The sequence below is a fragment of the Seriola aureovittata genome, chromosome 16, assembly GCF_021018895.1.
Source record: "Seriola aureovittata isolate HTS-2021-v1 ecotype China chromosome 16, ASM2101889v1, whole genome shotgun sequence".
Taxonomy (NCBI): domain Eukaryota; kingdom Metazoa; phylum Chordata; class Actinopteri; order Carangiformes; family Carangidae; genus Seriola; species Seriola aureovittata.
Window position 1 is genome coordinate 25,517,538 of NC_079379.1, and position 16,738 is coordinate 25,534,275.

At 42.7% G+C, this 16,738-nt stretch overlaps 1 protein-coding gene across 1 annotated transcript; it reads right to left on the reverse strand.

Annotated features, from left to right (window-relative positions):
* Positions 1–49: 49 nt before the first annotated feature.
* si:dkeyp-92c9.2 (uncharacterized protein LOC571482 homolog) lies at positions 50–2,576 on the reverse strand. Its single transcript, XM_056398463.1, has 2 exons — positions 2,179–2,576; positions 50–1,446 (listed from the first exon to the last, which is right to left on the reverse strand). Exon 2 carries the CDS (start codon positions 1,345–1,347, stop codon positions 355–357), a length of 993 nt encoding a protein of 330 aa, XP_056254438.1. The 5' UTR covers positions 1,348–1,446; positions 2,179–2,576; the 3' UTR covers positions 50–354.
* Positions 2,577–16,738: the final 14,162 nt, after the last annotated feature.

Genomic DNA, 16,738 nt, shown 5'->3' on the forward strand with positions numbered 1-16,738 from the left:
ATGTGTCCTCATGTTGTCCAGATAAAGATCGGGGGGGGGGGGGGGGGGGGGGTCACTGTGTCACTGATGGACATAACCAGAGAAAATCCAAGATGGACGTCGTCCTGTCCTCTTCATACTGACATGACATTCAGATATGTGGGGGGGGGTCAGTGACGTGGGACAAATGGTTCCTGAGTTCATTTAAACTCAGGTTTGTTGTTTGTTTCCATGACAACCATCAGACAAAGTTTCTGAGGAACAGATGAATCAGCTGTGAGACAGACCTTCACGGGGGGGGGGGGGGGGGCTGAACATATGTTTGAACGTACAGAAAGGCATGCGGTCAGCAGGGAGGGGGGGTCAGACCTCCTCTCACCGGTCCAGCACGCGGCTGTAGTCCTGGGGGGCGCAGCCGCCTTCGCTCTTCAGTTCAGCGAACACCTGTGTGAAGAAGTGCGGGTCTGCATTGATGCGCAGCATCTTGGAGCTGGTGGCGTCGATGATGGCGAGGCAGCGGTCCCAGAAGGCCTCCTTCCCCGCCTCCACCAGGAAGGGCTTGAGCGGGTAGGAGATCTCGTTGCCCATGTAGGAGTAGGACAGGTAGAGGCAGGTGAGCAGGATGGCCTGCAGCTCGTGCTCCGACGCCACCAGGTCTCCGTCCACCACGTCCCGGCACAGCATGTAGACGAAGACCACGTTGGCCGGCGTGACGAAGGCCTGGTCCTGCCAGCCCTGCAGCAGCAGCGAGCGGTCGACGGCACGCAGCCACAGCACGGGGTCGGCGGGGGACAGGTGCTTCAGGCGGTAACAGCGGCAGCACAGGAACTCTCCCAGGCAACGCAGCAGCTCGCTGGTGGACGCCTGGACGATGACGCGCTTCGGGGAGGAGGTCACGGCGCCCTGAGGGACCTTCTTCACCGACGACAGCTGCTGGGATTTACTGTAGCTGAACCCGTGACCCTGACCCAGACCCAGACCGTAGCCCAGACCCAGACCCAGACCCGCCGGGCCGTCGTAGCTGGACAGGTTGGCACACGAAAGAGACTTCTTCACATTCTCGCGGTTCAGGTGCAGCACCGGGTCCTTCTGGTAGATGTTGATGTTGTTGTTGTTGTTGAGCGGGTCTCCGAGGGGCCCCGGGCCCCCGGAGCCCTTCTTGGAGTTGCCCTTCTTCTTGGTGGAGGCCACCAGTCGCTTCCACGTGAGCGCCGGCAGGAAGATGGACTGACCCCTCTTCAGGCCGCGGTCCTTCTGGCTGTTGAGCGAGCGGCTGCTGAGGCTCGGGTAGTGGCTGAGGGAGCCGGGCCGGTTGTCATAGTAACCGGACTTACGAGAGCTGGGGGACAGCGACAGAACGGTCCCCATGATGAGTCAGAGCTCCAGAGATCAGACGCTTCAGAGAGGGAGGAGTTTGTCTCTGACTTCTTCAGATCCAGGAGACGTGAACATCACACACTTTATCACCTGCAACATTAAAACACAGAAGAAGAGTCAACAGAGACACACACATCTGCTCCATTCAAACATCTGGACTGGTCACTGAACATCATGGAGTCCACATCAACGTCTTCAGCTGCTCAGACGATGATCCAAACCACAAACCTTCAAACGTCAGACTGATGAGTTCAAACACATTCAGTCTGTGAACTCCATGAACAAGCTGAGACATGAGATATATCTATATCTATAATCTCTATATAGATATAGATATAAAAGATTAAAGACATTAAATGAAATGAAAATGGATTTAAAGGGTTAATCAACGATCTAAATGAATCTATGAGCTTCAGTGTTTTTAAATATTAATATTTATTTTAATGTGAAGGACAAGATCTATGAGATCTATGTTCATGAGTTATTATCTATTTTATAATCTATGTTTTCATGCTGTTTCTTTTTATGCGTCTTCAGTAAAAGCATTTTTATTTGTAGTCTATATTTATTTCACTTTATATTTCCACATTTGTTATTTACGTATTTATTCCTTCCTGTTTATATTTCAACATTCATGTTCTCATTCTGTCACAGGCTTATTGTTTTTCATGTGACTACAAATGACTGAGTGATGATGAGATATAATAATATAAATGCTCACTCAGACATCAGCTGGGTCACACTGGACTTATACTTTCAGATTCCTCTGAGTTCACTTATAAAACCCATGAACTAGTCCTCCTCCTCCTCTCTGAGACTCACCTGTGTGTGAGGTGTTCAGGTTCGAGCCCGCTGTAGTTTTTGCCGCAGTCCTGTCTGGTGCAAAGTTAAACAGATGCGCTTCGTGCAGCTGCAGCTGAAGAGTCGGTGTCAGGCCGCAGGTCAGTGATGGAGAGTCAGAAGCTCTGACCGGCTCTTCACTGATGCCCAGTCCGGAACAGCGTCGGTCCTGTGCCGGCGGCTGCAGGTGTCATCCTCCGCTGCTCCTCAGACCCCGGCGGGACTGATGATGACTTCACTGCGGTTCACTGTCTTCTCATCTGCGGCTCCATGTCGGAGAAAACTCAACTCTTCACCGAGTCGGTCCTTTCAATGCACTCCATCTCTGCCTGACACAGACCGGCTGAAAGCTCCTCTGTCTCCCGGAGCCCGGAGCTGCGTCTCCGCTCAGAGCCTCAGTCTGCACTGGCCGCTGATCCGTCCCGGCGTGCGGACCTCTGAACACAGAGCCAATGAAAGCACAGAGCGGCTCATCGCCCCGCCCCCTCCCACACAGACTCCTCCTCCTCCTACACACACACACACACACACACACATAAACAAACTTGTTTCACTTGGGCGACTCATTGACTTAATGGTTTCCACGAATTTAAACCTGATTCAACCTGGTTTAATCCTCAGAAACCGGATCGTTCTGCAGCAAATTAAATTTAAATGAAAAGAAAAATCAAATGAAATAATGTACTATTAAATCAAATTAAATTCTATAAGTAAATCAAATTGAAATTAAAATTGAATTTTAATTTTTTAATAAAATTAAATTAACTTTAGAACAAAAATAAATAAATGATGTTCAAAAATAATCTGAGCTTAAAGTCAGCTGGTCCAAACATTCATTTCTTTTTGAGCTGATGAAAATGAGGAAAGTGATGATCATGTGACATGATAGAAAGCCCCAGAACAGCTACTAAATGGACCTTGTGGTCAGGTTATTGATAAGGTGATGAATGAAATCTGAACCTCAGAATAAAAGACAAATAAATAAATATATACAAATTAGTCATAGATAAATAACATGAAATAAACAGCAGCATTGTACATTTGCAGCAAAGTAAAAGTAATATAGTAATATAGCAATAGTACTGGTAGTAATAAACTAGTAGAACTGCAGTGGCAGTAACAACACTAGTTGTTTAATAAGTTAATAAGTTTAAAGTTACTTCACCTGAAGCTCTGCAGACTGAAGCTCTTCACCTGCAGCTCTGCAGACTGAAGCTCGTCACCTGAAGCTCTGCAGACTGAAGCTCGTCACCTGAAGCTCTTCCCCTGAAGCTCTTCACCTGCAGCTCTTCCCCTGAAGCTCTTCACCTGCAGCTCTTCCCCTGAAGCTCTTCCCCTGAAGCTCTTCACCTGCAGCTCTGCAGACTGAAGCTCTTCACCTGCAGCTCTGCTCACTGAAGCTCTTCACCTGCAGAACAATGGACTTGTCTAATAAACAGTCCCAGCTCCATAAACTGCTGATGGTGCAGGATGTATGTGGGTTAATGAAGCTGTAATGAGGTGAAGTTAGACAACGGTCCCTCTGAAATGTGTCAAACACAGAGAGTAAAGTGATAGATTCATATTATATATTCATATTTTCCTATGGTTCTGAGACTCTGAGCTGTTCACAGACCTTCTGACATCCATCCATCCATTTTCTACTGCTTATCCTCGAGTCGCGGGGGGGCTGGAGCCTATCCCAGCATCTTTTCGGGCGAGAGGCGGGGTACACCCTGGACAGGTCGCCAGTCCATCGCAGGGCAAACACATAGAGACAGACAACCATTCACACTCACAGCCACACCTATGGTCAATTTAGAGTATCCAATTAGCTTAGTCCCCATTTTGCATGTCTTTGGATTGTGGGAGGAAGCCGGAGAACCCGGAGAGAACCCACACAGGCACGGGGAGAACAACAACAAACACAGAAAGATCCGACGGCCGAGCCGGGACTCGAACCTGGAACCTTCTTGCTGTGACACGACAGCGCTAACCACTGCACCACCGTGCAGCCTACCTTCTGACATCTGTACTTTTATTTTGAAGCAAAGTTAACACCATGTTTTTTTAACCCTTCTCATGATCATAATAGTCCTCATCTGTCCTCCTGTCCACTGAGTCTCTGTCTATCAGCTGAATGAAATTTAAAATGAGTTATGATCAGATAATGAGACAGTGAGTAACCCCCCCTCTCTGGGGGTGTACTGTGGGTAAGAGTGCGTCAGCCTCCCTCTCCCTCACGTGGAGGCAGGTCAGGTTTATTATGTAAGTGTCTTCATGGGTCCATCCTGTATTGTAGGTCACGAGCCGCCTGAGCTGTCGACTATAAGAGGATCAGACGCAACGTTTGAAAGTACGATAAAATATCAATCAACCAATCACTTCCTCTGTTGCAGATAGTTGTGAAGTTGTTCAGTTCACTGATGTAGACAATATGTTATTGTCTTACACAGGTTCCTGAGGGTCCTTTATAGAGTGTTTATAAGCTATAATAAGTGTCTTCATTAACAGTTAATAAATCAATTACTACAGCTTTTTAGATCAATTATAACCCATTAATGAAAACAAACTTTAGGTTACCAGGTTGTGAAAAACATGCTTACTTATAACAAAAAGGATTTATTATACAGCTTATTAACATTTATAACTGAGACTTTGTGGTGCTTTAGAAATCCACATGGATTTATTTAAACATTACTATCATTTTTAGCTGTATTATTACCAGATAAAAAGATAAACAAGCATCACAACCTGCAACCCTGAAGTTCTTCATATTTGGATCGATAAAGAATTAGCAAATTGTTTATTGGCAATATTATTCAACTAAACCATTATTTACAACCTATAAGCCTTTTGTAAATTATTATTTTTACATTAAACTGCTTTAATTCTTTTGAATTCTCCATGTTGAAGAGTCCAAAGTCTTAATGAGACTTTGACATTAATGGACAGTTAAAGACTTTTCTGGGAAAACAGCAGATAAATAGAAGATAATGCTGCTTCTGAAGGATTTTCCTCAGAGATGGGAAACTGTAGGAAACCAGAGAATAAACAAAATAATCACATGATAATGGACAGATGAGATAAGAAGGATAGTCATGTGTAAAAGACAGCAACAAGAAGGCAAACACAGAGGATATATGAAGACAATAAGATGTCTTCATTTTAAAAACTCACTTCTGTTGTTAGAGATTCTGATGTGAAATATTCTGATATAAATAAAAGTACTGCTTTCAAAATCCCACTTGATGTAAAAATACAGAATATTATCAGTTAAAGGTGATTAAACAGTCAAGAGTTGTTTTCATTTTTTCTTTAGTTTTCTTTCATTTTTGATTTGTTGTGAAATATTAGCAGTTATTTAAATGAAAGTTTAGAAGGAATTCATAGACATGTCTGATTTGTCATTTATGAGCTTCTTGTGCTTTTTCTTTAAAAACTAACTAAATCTGAATCTTCAACTAAGATATACTATACTTTAAGACTATAACCAGCCTATAAAGTTCAGCTGTCAAATAAATGTGGTGGAGCAATATTTTCCTGTGAAATTTAGTGAGTGGAAATTTAAAGTAGTATAAAATGGAAATAGTAAAGTACAATACAGATTAAACAACAAATCACAGTGTCAGCAAAAGAAAAATACCTTTAAAAATTACATTACTAATGAAAGACCAACATATTGTCTTGAAAAGAGCTCAGTACTTGTTGACTGCACCACAACACACAACACACCACACACACCACACACACCACTCACTGTAATTACTGTCAATTCAGAATAATGAAATCCCAGAGGAATGTCAGTCCCACTGACGCTGGGTTAACTGATACTTAACCCCTGATCTGGTTCTGTTTCGACTTCCAAGAAGCAACTTACAGTCTTTTCTGTGGCTGAACTGCAGTAAATTTAGCTGTAGACCGTTATCATCCCTCTGAAGGTGTAAACAGCCTCATGAGTCTCTAACACACTAACTGTCTCAGGATCTGTGTCTATATCTGTTTGAAGCTGTGGCTCTGCTCATTTAGGCTTTTTACAAGGTCTGAAAGGAAAACAGGACTGAGCATGTTGTTGCCTTTAAACTTTTCATACAGTTTAAATGTGACTTTCTGTGAAATTATTAAACCTGAAAAGATTAATTAGCTATTCTTTCTCTAAGCTGCTAAACAGCAAACACAACAGAGGCTGCAACAGCTCCACAGTTTCTTTTTTAGGAGCTGTAGGTTACAGCCACTTGTCTGATTGATCATGAATCACTTCATAACCTTGGAGTCTAAAAGCTTGTTTGGCAGCTTCTCAAACACGTTGTCAAACCAACAGCTGTTCACTGATTTCACTGCTGAGTCATTCTGAAGAGAGAAACCTTCATTCAATCTCCCCACAAACACTGAACCCCCCCCACCAAGCTTTCACTCCACTCTGTGTCCAACCAAAACTGACCGACCGACCGACCGACAACCAACCAACCAAAACTGACCGACCGACCGACAACCAACCAACCAACCAAAACCAACCAACCAAAACTGACCGACCGACCGACAACCAACCAACCAAAACCAACCAACCAAAACCAACCAACCAAAACTGACCGACCGACCGACAACCAACCAACCAAAACCAACCAACCAAAACCAACCAACCAAAACTGACCGACCGACCGACCGACAACCAACCAACCAAAACTGACCGACCGACCGACAACCAACCAACCAACCAAAACCAACCAACCAAAACTGACCGACCGACCGACAACCAACCAACCAAAACCAACCAACCAAAACCAACCAACCAACCAACCGACCGGCCAACCGACCGACTGACCGACTGACTGACCCACCGACCAACCAACCAACCAAAACCAGCCAACCAACCAACCTCGTCACCCACTGAACTACCACATTCAACCACACACAGGATGGCACCTCGATAATCTGTCATATCTGTATGATGAATTTCACAGCAGCCACTTAGCCTAGCTTAGCTTAGCATACAGACTGGAAACTGTCCGAACATACTGTAACTTTTAGTTGTAGCTGTAACTTGTTTTGGTAAAACAAACAGACAGACAGACAGACAGACAGACAGACAGACAGACAAATGTTTTAATTACTGAGCTTTAGAGGTTCTGTTAACTTTGGACAGAGCCAGGCTAGCAGTTTCCCCTTGTCGCCAGTCTTTGTGTTAACCTAAGCTAAGCTAAACAAAGCTAAGCTAAAGACATGAAAGTGGTATCAATCTTCTCGTCTAACTCTCAGCAAGAATGCAAATATACATATTTCCCAACATTTCAAACTGTTCCTTTAACAAAGATAACCATCATAATAATATTGACAAAGATGATTTGACATTGCGCTTGTCTCCACTTGTTGAGACCACCAACAACAGACCTGGACGAGATGAGTTCATTTTTGGAGTTCAGTGAGGTGAGAGTTTCTTAATGGAGAAAAGACATGACGGATTCACCAGACAGTTGTTGTAAATCTGAGGAAGATGTGAATGATTGTACATGTCTGGTGTTATATATGTGTGGATTACTGGACTCACACAGAATGAGGAGTTTGAGCCTGAGTCAACGAGACGCAGACAAAACGAGCAGAGTCGCTCCTCTTCTCTCATAAACCCATCTTTGTTTTCTCCTGTTTAGGTTTTATATCAGTGTGAGCTGACCGAGCTGTATAGGGGAGATCTCCTCATTCAGCAGACACGCACACACACACACACACACACACACACACACACACACACACACACACACACACACACACACACACACACACACACACACACACACACACTTACTATCCCGTCTCATTTTCCCTCCACCAGCTGCAGGACCCTCAGCATCTCCTGCACAGCTGACCCGGATACACTGACGCCTATGAAAAGAGCTGTTGTTGCCCCCCCCCATACAGCACACACACACACACACACACACACACACACACACACACACACACACACACACACACCAGTTTAGAGACAGTGACAGGAGGCAGTAAACACAGACCTGTCGTCCTAATCCCCATTTTGACATTTTATTTTTTAAACCCTGAGATTAAATGTGGATGAATGGTATAAAACTGTGTTTAACCATTTGTTTTACCGAGTCAGCTGATATAAAAGTCATTCATACATGTCTGAGAATCTTAAATGTCTGTTAACTTTAATGTTTTTTTCCATGTAGTTTCCCTGGTTTGCTCTTTTGCTGTGATTCTAATTTTAGGTCAGAAATCTTTCTTGCTATGATTTGCTGTTGTTTGACCTAGTTTCATTATGTAATTGCGATTTGTACATTCATGTCCCACATTCTGCAGCCACAGAAGAAGAGACTGGTGCAGTCCATAAAACTAATTGTTTTATGTTTTTTTGCCTCGCAGCTGTGTGTGTTTTCCAGCCCATCACAGACACTTTAGTCCAGATCCAAACTCACAGTGGACCCGCCCTGTCTTTCTGTCACACACCCACTGACTTTATTTCATTTTCTTAAAGAGAGCAGGATGAATGCACTGGACTAGACCTTATTCACACGGCAGACATTTTCCTCTGACGTCACGCTCAAATGCTGTCAGTGAAAAGATGATGTTATCCTGCTGTGTTCCAGGTTAAAGGTCACATAAACACAGAGACTCTGACAGATCATTTCTATTTGATGCTTCACGATCGATGAGGAACAGAAAAGATGATGGATACTGAAAATCTGAAGAGAAATTGACTCATATTTGATGATAACCCATTAGCTACCGTTAGACTTTACAATTCAAGCAACGCTAACATTTACATTTATGTTAATTGCAAACTTCACTTCACTTTGCTAGCCTAGCATTAGCTTACAGTGATTCCAGTCCTACCTTCAACTACTGGAAAATTCATCTGTGCATTAATCAATGTGGTCAAAGGAAGGTGAAGGTAAACAAGTTCTCACACAGGATTTATTCAGAGACATTAAAGTGTTCAAGGCTTCCCGCTGTCAGAGTGATGTCAGAGGAAAATGGCCGCCGTGTGAATATGGTCTATGAGACCTAAAATTAGTTTTCTGCAGCAGCAGGAATGTAATTATGGTTTTCATCTGTTTTCTTTAGACACACTTCTGAATAAACAGTAACTGTTGTATCGGAGCTTAAATTGTTTTGTTTCCTCTAAATTAATAATTAAAAAAAAGTTTGCCTGTGTGCTGCAGCTTCATCTTTTCATATTGACTTTAGGTGATTTGGGTTGAGTCAGTTTGTGCAGCAGCAGCAGAGGCGCTCCAGGTTGGACAGGATCCCATTCATCGCTCTTTAGAGGAAGAAGAAAAAAAAAACGCAGCCACATCAAAACAAAATAATGAACAGCATCAAAAAAAAGCATCAGAAATGAGAGAAACGAGGGCAGTGACTTCACAGAAGAGGAGTGGGTGAAAGGCAGAAAAAGAGGACAAAGACGGTGGAACAGAGTGAGGAGAAAATGGAGAGGAAAAGGAGAACGAGAGCAGGAAGAGACAATAACGGGGGCTGCAGAACGAGGGCACAGACGGACGGAGCTCAGCTGTGGTTCCTGCTGCAGTCAGACAGGTTCACCTGATGACACATCTGTCGCTCTGACTCACCCAGACTCTCTAATCTCCCTCTTAAAGACCTGCGTGGAGCAGCAGAGGGGGAGACAACACACACCACAGAGGGATTACAGGATGTTTCAGGCCAGTTTCAGGCTTTTATTAAACATCTAATCATGGCCTTCGTTATCATCCACTGCTGAGGTGGTGGAGAGCCCTAATTAAACAGTGAAACAGTCTTTGTTTTTCTCATTAAACATATATTTATATCTGAGGGTGGTCCCTTACAAACATGACACCGAGCCTGAGGGAGTTCCTGAGAACAAACAGTTCTGGTCGAAACTCTGAATAAGTGCATTTAGATTAGATTAGATTAGATTAATTTTATTAATCCCACAACTGGGAAATTCACTCACCACAGCAGAAAATAAACATCCATGGATTAAACATCTATGGAAATATACATAAAAAATACACCAAATATACACCAATATACACCCAATATACACCAATAAATACAATATACACATAACACGATATGTACATGAAAGTGTAAGTTTGCACATGGTCAGGAGGAGCAGGAGTTGTGGAGTCTTACAGCTGCTGGAATTGAAATTGCTGAATTGCAATTTCTTATGAAAACAGTTATTTTTATCAATAAACTGCCTGATCAGTTTATTGTCTCTTAGTTCAAATGCAGGGACTCAAGTACACATATGATAGGCTACATATATACATATATATATATATATATATATATATATACATGTCTGTCTTGATGAATGTAAGGGCTACTACAGGGCTGTTGAGCAGACACAGGGTGATACCGCCCTCTAGTGGACAATCACGGCCAGTGTTAAAACAGCTTCTGCTCTCAATGATTCAGGTTTGTGATGAAGACATTTTTCTTCTCATCAGTCAAAATAATCATTATAGGTTCATTTACTTTCCTCAGACTAAAGTGAAGATACAATAAAGAGTCATGTTTAAATACATGTATTAAAAATTTTAAATGGCGGACTGTAAGTGGGCGTGGCCTGTTGAGTTTAAGAAAACATCACGTAAAAACAAATAAACCAACGTCACGGACGGAAACCTTCGCGGTGAAAGTCACAAACCAAAACAAAATGACTGAAGAGCTTGAAGACGTGTCCAGGTGATGTTTAATCCGTGTATCATCCGTGTTCACCTGTTCACAGCGGGAGAAACCGGTAACGTGACGTCACCTCATGTTTTGCTAACCGTCGCTAGCTTCATTAGTTCACAATGTCCAGACACTGTTTTGGTGCTTTCTCCTCAAATTAATTGACTTTATGTTTAATTTTATATCAGTTATGACTCCATAAGTTATTTCTCAAGTGATGTTCACTACAGCTGATGGTGACAACTGTTTTTATTTGTTTAAAAAAGTAGTTTTTTCCCTTTTTTTTAACTTTACAAATATGAGTATGGAAAATCTTCCTAAGTGTATTTTCTTTCAAATCTGCTGCTGAGATTCATTTTGTTTTTCCTGACACTGAATTTCATTATCTGCTGTGTAACATGGGTATACCTGGGAGGCTGTATGTACCTGGATCTATTTTCACTGTGTTGTACATGATGATAATAATAATACAGGGCTTTAGCTACAGTTGAGATGCAGCTACAACGATTAGTCAATCAACAAAAAATTAACTGGCAACCATTTGCTTTTCTCATTTTATCTATTATTATAGTAATTAAACATTTGAAGATGTCACCTTGGATTCTAGGATGATGTTATGATGTGCATTTCTCATTGTTTTCTGGTGTTTTCTAAACCAAACAATTGATTAAGCATATTAATAGGAAGATTAATCAATTATTGAAATAGTCAGGGCTGCAAGTAACGATTATTTCCTGTATCTGTTAATATGCTGATTGTTTCTTCCATTAATCGTTTTGTATAATGTCATTATTAATGTCATCACAGTTTCCCAGAGTCGAGGTGATGTCTTCAAATGTCTTGTTTTTTCTGACCAGTCCAATTCAGGACAAGTCAGAAGAGGAACCAGTATAAATACATAAAAATCTCTTGAAGGAAAAACTGATCATCAAAATAGTTGCAGATTAATTTTCTTACATAAGTGAATCAAGTAAACATGGCACTAGAAACTATTGCTAGAAGTAATGTTTGTTGCAGATTCCCAGTATTCTTTTATAGACCAAATATTTGGCTGATTTTCAGTCAGTGAACTAGAACTGAAACAACTGGTTGATTAATTGATTAGTTGATTGACAAAAAACTATTTTGATAATTGATAAATCTTTTCAATCATTTAAAAAAAATGAAACAGTCATTAGTTCCTGTTCTTCCAATGTCACAGATTTTCAGTGTTTCTCTGATTTATATCATAGTAGTTTTTCACATTTTGTAAATGAAAATTGATGAATTGAGATTAAAATGGCAGATTTATTAACAATGAAAATAATTGTTGCGATCCAATAAACTAATGAAGGATGGATTTTCTCCCGGCAGAGTGGAGAGGTTTTGAAACAGTATTTGGATCTTTCTGTGGGGAAATAAAATCCACACAATATAATTGAACAGTTAGCTGAATAAGATAAATGTAAAATAGCGTTTAAATCAAACAAGTTCAGTAGCTGGTGATGGCTTGGACTCGGGGAGGGTTTATAAAGCTGACATGTTGTGCAGGGTTTTGCGTCTATGATCATTTTACAAGCTGCACCTGATGTTGTTGACAGTAGTGTCCAGCAGAGGGCAGCAGATACACGGATAATGTCGTTCTCTCCTGGCTGCTTGTGGAAAATGATTAATGTTAAATCATTGGCTGCTCGTTTAGTTTGGACAACACGTATTGGCAAAGAGCTAAAAGCTTTTTATAGTAGCGCTGGGTTTGGCAGCTGTTGTTAAACTCAGTAACTGGCTGTTCCACATTAAGTCTGACCTATTATTACCAACTGCACTGCTTTACCAACACTGGATGAGCTGGTTGTTCATACACTGCAGTTAGGATTAGAAGTGAATCATGGTAGAGGCCACGTACAGAGAAAACAATCACACAAGTCCTGGAAAATGATTTTATTAAGCTAAGCTAATCACCTGCAGCTTCGTGTTTATTGTACAGGTCAGAGACTGATATCGAGCTTCTGATATCGATCTTCCTAAAACTGTTTTTTAAGACTGTCAAGAAAAAATGCCAAAAATGTATCTCTTCTTCTCCATTTTGAATCATTGTAAATTGAATATTTTTGGTTTTGTTGGTTGTTGCACTTTGGAGACTTCACCATCGAATCTGGACATTTTCTAGATTAACCAGTTAATAAAAGGCAAGGCTAGTTTATTTATTTAGCAGACACAAGGCAAAGTAGAAATACATTAAAAATAAAAGATTAAAATATCATTTAAAACAATAAAAGACAAATTTGAATAAATAAAAACATTTAAATACTTAGATCAGGTTGGACACCCTCAGGAGTTGTTGGATCATCTGTGACATTAAACGCTGCATCAGATAAAGGAGATCAGATGGAGTCTGTGGTCTGATGTGGGTCTAATGAAAACCCCTGGGAGTCATGTTCTTCTTCTACAGTTAATTTAAACACGGCTCAGGTTACCTGGCTTCCTGTATGTTTGTCAGTGTGTCTGCCTACCTGTCTGTCTTTGACCGTCACAGCTTTGGGGAGGGGTCAAACCTGTTAACCTCTCCATTGAAGAACACATCATCAAGGTGGGGGGTGGGGGTGGGGGGGTGAGGGGGGGTGAGGGGGGGTGCTGTTCACTGCAGCTTCAGGCACAAACAGACGCCCTGATCCCACAGGCAGAATGTAGCTTTCAGCACCCAGCAAACATTTGATCCGGGGGGGATCAGCAGTAACCCTCATCCCCCATTAGCTCCTGGTGTTTTATGGTGCAACATGGAGAAAAGATTTATCTGCTGGAAGATGACATGTACACGCAGCCGTGAACGCCTCGCCACAAACGGCTGAAAACAGCCGTGATGGTGACGGCAGCAAGGAGACGTTCGCTCTGTTCAGGCCATGGTGGATCTGTGGGACCAGAACCTGAAGCCTGTCAGACCCCGGTCTGGGATTTAGGGACAATGTGTTTGTTGTTAGAGCGCAGCCTGTGGTGTTAACCCATGACCCCGCTGACCTTTGACCCTCAGGACGACAGCTCCATCCACGCGTCAGGGAGAAGGGCTGTCACAGCGGAAACATCCAGAACACAGGCAGCGGTGCCGGGGAGGGGGGGGGGGCAATTAGGGTCAGTGTGTCTCACACAGGATCAAAAACAGAGTGTCAGGCTCCCGGATACAAAATCTGTCTGCAGGAAAAGTGTGAGTGGATGATGCCACAGGCTCCGGATTAAGAGCCACGCTTTGTTCAAGGTTTCATGCAGCAGCTGATGTTTGGAGAGAGACAGTTAGAGTCAAGGGACAGTGATGGAGACAGTTAAAGGACAGTGATGGAGACAGTTAAAGGACAGTGATGGAGACAGTTAAAGGACAGTGATGGAGACAGTCAAAGGACAGTGATGGAGACAATTAAAGGACAGTGATGGAGACAGTTAAAGGACAGTGATGAAGACAGTTAAAGGACAGTGATGGAGACAGTCAAAGGACAGTGATGGAGACAATTAAAGGACAGTGATGGAGACAGTTAAAGGACAGTGATGGAGGCAGTTAAAGGACAGTGATGGAGGCAGTTAAAGTGAAAGGACAGTGATGGAGACAGTTAAAGGACAGTGATGGGACAGTTAAAGGACAGTGATGGAGACAGTTAAAGTCAAAAGGACAGTGATGGAGACAATTAAAGGACAGTGATGGAGACAGTTAAAGGACAGTGATGGAGACAGTTAAAGGACAGTGATGGAGACAGTTAAAGTCAAAAGGACAGTGATGGAGACAATTAAAGGACAGTGATGGAGACAGTTAAAGGACAGTGATGGAGACAGTTAAAGGACAGTGATGGAGACAGTTAAAGTGAAAGGACAGTGATGGAGACAGTTAAAGGACAGTGATGGAGACAGTTAAAGGACAGTGATGGAGACAGTTAAAGGACAGTGATGGAGACAGTTAAAGTCAAAAGGACAGTGATGGAGACAGTTAAAGGACAGTGATGGAGACAGTTAAAGTCAAAAGGACAGTGATGGAGACAGTTAAAGGACAGTGATGGAGACAGTTAAAGTGAAAGGACAGTGATGGAGACAGTTAAAGGACAGTGATGGAGACAGTTAAAGGACAGTGATGGAGACAGTGAAAGGACAGTGATGGAGACAGTGAAAGTGAAAGGACAGTGATGGAGACAGTTAAAGGACAGTGATGGAGACAGTTAAAGTCAAAAGGACAGTGATGGAGACAGTTAAAGGACAGTGATGGAGACAGTTAAAGGACAGTGATGGAGACAGTTAAAGGACAGTGATGGAGACAGTTAAAGGACAGCGATGGAGACAGTGAAAGGACAGTGATGGAGACAGTTAAAGTGAAAGGACAGTGATGGAGACAGTTAAAGGACAGTGATGGAGACAGTTAAAGGACAGTGATGGAGACAGTTAAAGGACAAAGATCAAAGTGTCCTGATGGATCATTGAACGTGGTTGATGTGTTACAGGTTCAGTTCAGGTTGAAGTCAGCTGATGTTTCTCCTCAGGACTTCTTCTGGAGGACGGACTGAATGTATATAAAGGACATTGTCTTCCACGTTGGAAAGAATGTTGAAGCTCGAGCTTCGGAGGAAACTTGAGATGAACTTTGGGGTTGAAGTCAAAGTTCCTGCTGTTTGTTTAATCTGCAGCTCTGCATCCATCAGATGTGACGGCTCAGTTAATGTTTCTGTGTTTGTGCTGAGCTGCTTCCAGGTGAAAGGTGAGGAGGTGAATATCTGTCACGTATGTTTCAGGTGACAGGTTTCCCATCCAGCTCTCTGCCATCTGAAGCTCAGCTGAGGGAGGTTCTGTCTGTCAGAAGAGAATGTGAAGGTGGGTGACCACAAACATCCGTGTGCCAGCGCAGCGCCGCACATGCATCAAACTGGGTCGCACTATCTTCAAAGCCCGTCGCCTCCGACATGTGATACGAGTCCGAGCAGAAAAAGGGGGCAGACATCTTGCATTCCTGAGCCCATTCCACAAAGTACAATAACTTCCTTGAATTCTTCGACCCTCGACGGCGGAGCCAGGGCACATCCTGTTGTCCTTGCAGCACTTCCTGCTCATGCAGCTCCATCAGTCTTCCTCGTTGCCATGGCCACTGGAAAACACCGTTCTCATGTTTCACAGCACAGTCACAGGTAACACGGGGATGGTGGGACGTACCGTCTGTTTACATGATAACTGTATGAGTCACATGCACTTTTCTTTTTACATTTGACACCATGTTCCAGCTCTGTGCTGCAGCTGACTCTTTCCTATATTCTGTGGTCATTCCTCCACAGTCGGAGCGGCAGCCATTTTGTTTTCAGGTCGTCCGTCCGTCTCATTCTCGTGACACGATATCTCAGTAACACCGTGACGGAACTGCTTCAGATGTGGCACAAACATTCTTTAGGACTGAAGGATGAACTGATTAGATTTTGGTGGTCAAAGGTCAAAGGTGACCTCACAAAACACGGTTTTGGCATTGTCTCACAAATTATTAGGATAAAATGAAGTGATTACATTTTATATCCAAGAGGTCAAAGGTCAACTTCACTGTGACATCATAACATTCTGCAGAAACACTGTAACTCAGGAAGGAGAGACTGTGACCATGTGACCTGTGACTCGTCTGGTTGGTGGAGGAAACATCACGAGGAGCTTCTCATCATGACGAGTAACTGTCTCAGATCAGGTGATCACATGACTTGGTGATGTTATGACTTACCTTGGAGAAATGGCCGACCACACACTGGACCTGTCTGACCTCCCTCATGAACATCCTCCATGTTGCCAGCTGTGTGAAGCTCTGTGCTGCAGAGACACTGGAGGTTGTTTCCACTTAAATTATTCACTTCTGTTTGATATCACTAATATTAAATATATATATGTATATTCACTGGAACAACCTTGACCA